The sequence below is a fragment of the Peromyscus californicus genome, unplaced genomic scaffold (assembly GCF_007827085.1).
Source record: "Peromyscus californicus insignis strain IS unplaced genomic scaffold, ASM782708v3 Scaffold_14__1_contigs__length_90479793_seg_2, whole genome shotgun sequence".
Taxonomy (NCBI): Eukaryota; Metazoa; Chordata; class Mammalia; order Rodentia; family Cricetidae; genus Peromyscus; species Peromyscus californicus.
Window position 1 is genome coordinate 14,312,204 of NW_026294436.1, and position 6,788 is coordinate 14,318,991.

At 49.5% G+C, this 6,788-nt stretch overlaps 1 protein-coding gene across 5 annotated transcripts in view; it reads left to right on the top strand.

Annotated features, from left to right (window-relative positions):
- Mgat5 (alpha-1,6-mannosylglycoprotein 6-beta-N-acetylglucosaminyltransferase) overlaps positions 1-5,804 on the top strand; it is a 291,422-nt gene extending 285,618 nt beyond the window's left edge. For all 5 annotated transcript variants that reach the window (XM_052736793.1, XM_052736794.1, XM_052736795.1 and 2 more), the window contains one exon: positions 899-5,804. In XM_052736793.1, coding sequence (XP_052592753.1) covers positions 899-1,097 — 199 coding nt within the window. In that variant the 3' untranslated portion in view covers positions 1,098-5,804. The remainder of the gene's footprint in view (positions 1-898) is intronic.
- The last annotated feature ends 984 nt before the right edge of the window (positions 5,805-6,788 follow it).

Genomic DNA, 6,788 nt, shown 5'->3' on the forward strand with positions numbered 1-6,788 from the left:
AGCCAAATAGTAAGTGAGCATCTAAAAATATTTCAGTAATGCATTGCTTTGTCCTGGTCTTGCTCCTCAGAAGTGGCTACTGCTTGCACATCAGTGTTTAGACCTGTGGGGTGTGTGTGTGTGTGTGTGTGTGTGTGTGTGTGTGTGTGTGTGTGTGTGGGAGGGGGTGTGTAGGTGCACTCATATACATATGTATGTGAAGGCCAGAGATTAACGTCAGCTACCATTCCTCAGGTGCCGTCCACCTTGCTTTTGGGGACAGGGTCTCCAGTGTTCTGGGACTCACCAAGTGGGCTAGGCTAGCTGGTCATCGAGTCCCAGGAATCTGCCTGTCCCCAGGTCCCCAGCACCGGGATTACAAGTGCATGCCACCCTTTCTTGTTTAACCTGGGTTCTAGTCATGGGATTCCCGTCCTCGGGCTTGCATGGCAAGCATTTTACTGACTTGAACTGGCTTTCCCAGCCTCCATTGTGGCTTTCACACACCGTGTTCATCACCCTGTTCATCCTGCCCTATGACCTGCCTCCTCCAAGACAGCTCTCGCAATGGGGGACACAGTTCTTCTCCATTGTTTTTCAGCAGCTGCACAGAGCCCCACAGCACAGAGTGCCTGTTCCCCGCCTGAGTGTGCAGGCTGTTCTCAGTTTTTCTCCATTACAGATACCGCTTCCCCCAAAGAGCCCAGCCTCAGAGCCAGTCCCAGGCACACATGTTTGGCAACATGCTTTTCTTTGCAAAGCTGAGATCCCCAGATGGGGAGAACGGTGGCAGACGGAGGATACTGTCTCTGAAGCAGGACGATGGGATATGCTCCCACACCGTAGAGCATGTGATTCAGCAGTGTGGACAGGTCCTGTCCCGGCACCTTGACCTCATGTACCTTTCTCTTCCTCTTAGGTATAAGGTGACCTGCCAAAGCTCAGAACTGTACAAGGACATCCTGGTGCCGTCCTTCTACCCCAAGAGCAAGCACTGTGTGTTCCAAGGAGATCTTCTGCTTTTCAGTTGTGCCGGGGCCCACCCCACACACCAGAGGATCTGCCCCTGCCGGGACTTCATCAAGGGCCAAGTGGCCCTCTGCAAAGACTGCCTATAGCACAGCCACTCCGAATTTGTTCAGATGGGAAAGAGGTGGCTCCGCTGGGCAGGGCCAGGGGGCCGAAGTCATTCAGGGACTCTGACCAGAGCCCAAACTCTTTGGTCCAGGGCTTGGATTTGGTACTGCTCCAGCTGCAGCCAGCGCATCCCAAGAGTTTACATCAAAACCGCAAGACAAGAGAGGTCAGACCAGGGGCCTGGCTTCTCCCTGGTGCGACGAATGTCCTCTCTGTCCCAGAAAGTGTCCAGGCAGCTGCTCCGGGGTTATTTTTTTTTTTTTTAAAGAAAGAAAGGATGAAAGTCTGGAGACTCATTCAACTGAAAACAAAACAGGAAGAGGAATTGAGCTGATTGGAAAGAACCTTGGGGACATTCCTAAACCCATTAATTTATTTATTTGGGAGGATGGGGGTGGGGTCGGGAGGGAGGAAAGGGGTTGAACAGAGTTTCCTCTTTGTCCCCCACTGTTAATTGCCACCATCAGGAGCTTCTTGTTCTGCTGGCATTGTGCAGGATGCAGAGGTGGCATGCTGGAGGGCAGCGATGGGAGCCTGGCTCCTGGTGGCCGGGGGCAGCACAGGAAAAAAAAAAAAACAAAAAATGTCTTTAAGAGTAGGGATGTGGCTCAGTTTGCAGAGTGCTTGCTTAGCATGCGTGGAGCCCTGGGTTCCATCCCCAGCACTACACAAAACCAGGTAAACACCTGTAATACAGGTAAGAAGTAGAGACAGGAGGATCAAACATTCAGGGTCATCCTTGGCTACATAGCAAAGTCAAGGCCAGACTACAAGAGACCCTGTCTCAGAAAATGGAAAAAAAAATTATTATTTTTTTTTTTTTTTTGCTTTGAAAACACAGCCAGGCACTGTCAAAGCATTATCATGGAGCTGATGGTCCCGGGTGTTGGCTTGGCAGGTAGCAGCTAAAAGGCAGATAACCTTGATGGGGACAAGTCTGTGTGTCCTGAGGGCCCTGCCAAGTGCCAAAGACAGGCTGGGCTGTGGACAGGAGAGGCTGCTTTCCTGTGTGTCCCCTCCCCACCCACCTACACAGCTTGGCCCCGATTTCTGATTAGAATTCCTTGGTCACAGAAACACAGGATTGTGTAATTCTTATTTGCTGCTGTGGTAAACTGGCCCCCCCTCCCTCTAAGGGAAGGGACGTGGGAAAACTGACGACTCCAAGAACTGCCCTTGAACTTGGAGGGGGATTCTCTAGCTTCAAAACACCTAAGATTTGGGGAAGAGTGACAGTCTTAGAGTTAGTAGCAAGAGGGGGATTCGTGCTGTGTCCCCAGTGATGACTGATGTTGCTGAGTTCCAGGGAACGGGCTCCCCATGAACTTGGTGGTTTCTGGGGAAGTAAGGACAGTTCAGAATGAATACTACGCGATGTCCTGGCTGCTCCCCAGTGGGTGTGGCTTACGGAGGGTGGGAGACTGGAGCTGGCCTTTACTTGAAGCACTCTTCTTAGGAGTGTGAGCAGCCCTGTGGAGGACCTGGCAGCAGGTTAACCTAGTCAGATATGCTGGAGCCCTTTTGTGAGTCCATCCCTGCTGAGGTATTGCCTCTGTGCTCTGTACGCTTGTGAGTTTCTAGAGACACCGCCCATGCATCTCTCCATGCTGGAGAATGAACCAACCCTCTTCTACCTCTTGGCCGGCCGTTAGCATTGTCCACCCAGCCCCGGCTGGTAGAATAGACTTCCTGGCCTGCTGGTGCTGCCCAGCGCCTCCCTGTGGCCAGACGGAACCTCTCTGCCTAGCTGAAAAGCAGAGCAAGGCCCAGGACTGGCTGAGCCCTCTGGAAGCAACAGAAAGGAAGATTCTGCTTTGGGGTGACCAAGGGGTAGGGAGATGGGGCATGGGACTTCTAGGTCTGGGAAATCTGATCTGCTTACCTCTTTTGTTTCTATCTGGGCGCATACGCACACCACTTACACCTCCAGCCTTTTTCCTAAGGCCCTAAGGTAGGCATCTCAAGGGACTGATATTTTAGTCGTAGAGAATGAAGTGGAGTGGGGAGGTGTGCTGGGGGCTGTGTGGGGGGACGGGGAATGGCAAGGGAATCCTATCCTAAGCACTGACAGGGTCCTTCAAGACCTGATTGGAATGCTCTCTGCCCAGGTTGAGCCGCCAGGCAGGCGAAAGTTTAAAAGCCTAGCTATGAAGCATGTTTGTTAACCCTTGCAAAAGTGGCTTCCTGCAGCAGGATGGGAGGAAATTGTGAGGAAGGATTTTTCCCTGACACTGGGCTTCTTAGCTGCACCCCCAGAGTTGTGGCAATCTGCCAGAGTTTCCAGACCTGAAGTCCCTAGGCGTCCCCAATGGGCTGTGGGTGACAGTGCTGGCATTCAACCAGCAGGGGGTGCCCCAAGCTGAAATGATCCCCATGCTGCAGATAGCTGTGAACAAGCATGGAGTGGCAGCCTTGTTCCCACCCGCAGAAGCTGCCTGGCCCTGAGCTCAGGCTCTGTCCACCTTCCTGTTCCTCCTCTCCAGCTCCAGACCCAAGTCACGCAACCATGTAATGAATTCCTCTTCCAGTTTTAGCCAGAAGTAAGCCTCACTTTCCCTGGAGGGCTCCTGCTCTCTCGAGGTTAAGTACACTCTAGTTGTTGAGGGCATTAACAACAGGTGGGGTGTCCCCTTAATATACATCAGCTCCCAGCCCTCCTCAGAGTTAGCAAGGTGTGGCCAAGTGACCTTCCAGAGAAACTGACGGTGGGGGTGGGGGGCATTCTGCCTGTCAGGTGTGGAAGTCAGCAAAGAATGAACTCACAGCATTGCCGTGAAAACCTATTGTAGAAACCTAGGCCTGGGTATAACTGAACCTTCCACAGGGAGAGACACCTGAAATCAGAACTCGTGTTCTCCCGCGCTGTGATCCGATCTCGTCTTTGGGGTTATTTCCCCGTTTGTGATGTTAGGCTCTTAAAATAGGGGGGAACCTTTATGTGATTTATTAAGAGAGAATGCATTTCTTCAGAAGGTGAAGGCCTTTTCAGAGCAAGAACTCCTGAGGGGGGCCATGCCCCAGAGAATCCCAGTTCACACCTCATGCATTTCTGTGTGCGGACTGATTTCGTGTGCAAACAGAAACGCTGTATGAAGTTTTTTGCTTTGACTGTTTTGGAGTTTTGTTTTGTCTCTGAAATGAATCATTTGATTTGTTTTAGGTTCTGGTGAGTGTGTGGAAATACTTGTCTGGCTTTTTGTTGTTGTTGTTTTTTGTTTTTTGTTTTTTCTTGTGGTGGTGGTGGTGGTACATGTCTTCCTGACATGTCTTTTCACTTCTCTTTGGGGGTTGGGTTTTGAAGGCTGGGTGCCATTGAAGGCTGATAGCAGATTGTTCCAGCCTGAAATAACTACACATATGTCCACAGTATGTGTGCACGCACATGGCTATTTATGTTCCCAGTCATGTGTGCACACAAGACTGTACATTTAGCGTGTGCGCATGTGCGTGTTTGTATATGTTCCCAGTGTGTGGCGTATGCACATGCACCCCCAGAATTCTTTTGCTGGCACCCTCAGGACCAGACCCTATCTCTTGAGTCTCATGGTGGCCAAGGTAGTGAAGGGCCGCATTCCCCAGTCACCCCGGCCCTGGCTGACACATTCCTGAGGCAGAAGATCAGCCTTGAGGACATCTCTGCAGAAGCAGTAGCCCCCACATGCTTCAACTAGTTAGCGTGATGGAGGTGAGAGCGGTCCGCTCCCTTTTTTCCCTTCCTTAGTGAATGAACGTGGGTGTTGCTGCAGTACTGCTCGCTGGTAATGACCTATCGGTGAGCTGGGTTGCACTGAAACTCTCTGTTGCTGATAGAAGAATGTGTGTGTGTGTGCTTTGTGTCAGACCAGGGTGGCTCACCTAGATTGTGTGTAATTAGGCACCGCCACCCTCCCCCAAACTTCTTGACCGAAAAGGAAAAGCCAAGTATTTTGTTAACGACAGGCTCTGCTGTGTGTGTTACTATTCCAAGCCTGGACTGTTTTATTTATTTAAAACTATTTCTCTATTGGCTTTATTCTTATCCCATCTGTCCCTGTGTGTGTGGCTGCAGAGTATGTCTTCATTAGAGTAGACGGCTGGCAGAAATAGATTTATAGTCATTCAGGAAGCTAGCAGCTCGGAGCTGGAGAGGAGTTCCTTTCATTCTTACTGCCTTCAACAGAAAGTGCAAAGTCAAGTTGTTTGGGTTTGGGTTTTGTTTTTTACATATAGCAAAAGACCAAATTAGCTGTCTAGTCTTGGATACCGAAAATAAGAATTACTCTAGCTCTCCTAGCCGTTAGGGTTCTGTGGGGATCCCATAGCACAGTGCCTGGCTCGTAGAAAGCCTGGCGAATGTTCAATATTGATATTAGTAGTATATCATAAAACTTGAGAAATAAAGAGCTGCGCTCGCCCCCTATCTGTTAATTCAAACATGATGGTTACATAAAAATCTTGTTGAGTCGATCCGTGGTATAGGAATTAATTGTTCCAAATGTTTTAAGCTCTGTGCCTACCATGCTCACTGGAATTCTAGTGTTTTCTTGAATACACTGATTGGAAAACATGTCAGTCTTCAGCACTCCATGAAACAAGACTGGAAGACTTTATTAAGTGAAGTTGAACCCACCAATATGTTCTGGAACATTCCAGGGGTTTCTTTGGGGAACTTTTTGAGCTCAAAATTAAAAGTTCTCTCACAAGTTGCACTCCTTGAATTAGAGTTTAATTTTTATTCCTCTATAATGCAATAATAGAATCTTCAATTTGTTTAAGGCAAAGAAAGAGTGAACTACTGGATTTACAGTCCCCGGGAGACCCTTTGCTGCCCCCTGCTGGACAGGGTGGCTCCCAGCAGGTTGGTTACCTTGGCCACATTCCCATCCTATCCAAGATAAATCCCATGACCTGGTCCCTAAAAAAAAAAAAAAAAAAAAAAAAAAAAAAAAAAAAAAAAAATCCACCACCACCCCCAGAGGAGCCACATGAGGCCCTAAGGCAGGGATTTTTTACTCCTTTCAAAACTGGGCCCAGAGGTCACTTGAATACCAGTTTGCTGTTTATGTTCTGCGGATTTAGCCTCTTCCGTGGTAAAAACAGCTCTGGGTGGATTTCAGGTGCAGAACAGAGAGGAGAATTTCGGGGAATCCAGTGTGCTTTTCCAACTCCTCTCTCATCTCAGTTTAAGGGATGAAATGATTGGGTCTATCTTTTTCAGAGCCCAATCTGCCCCCGATTTTGTGGCATTTAAGGCTGCCATCTTCCCACTCAGACCCTCCCGCTCCACCTTCCCCGCAGCTGGGATGCCTATGCTGATGTGGTGGGTAGTTGCCTGTGGAAGCCAGGGTGGGTAGGAGGTACACAGAGAGAGCATTGGTGGATGGCAGGCCGGGAGCATGAGCACATCAGCCCATGGGACGCACTCTTTTTGTTTTGTGGTTTTGTTTTGCTTTGAGCCCATCCCAAGTGTTAAAGGAAATAATGTAACCACGATGCCAAAGGACATGGTGACGTCCCTTCCGCTGCAGTTGCTGTCACAGCCTTGATGTTAAGCTCATGGCCGTTCACGTCTGTGTCTTCAAATGGATCCTGGTGTGCTGGTTTTCTACTGTCAGTCCTGGGGCTAAGTCACAGGGTCCTGCCAATGAAGTGTCGCTGTCCCCAACTTACTGTCCCAGGCAAAAAGAACACTG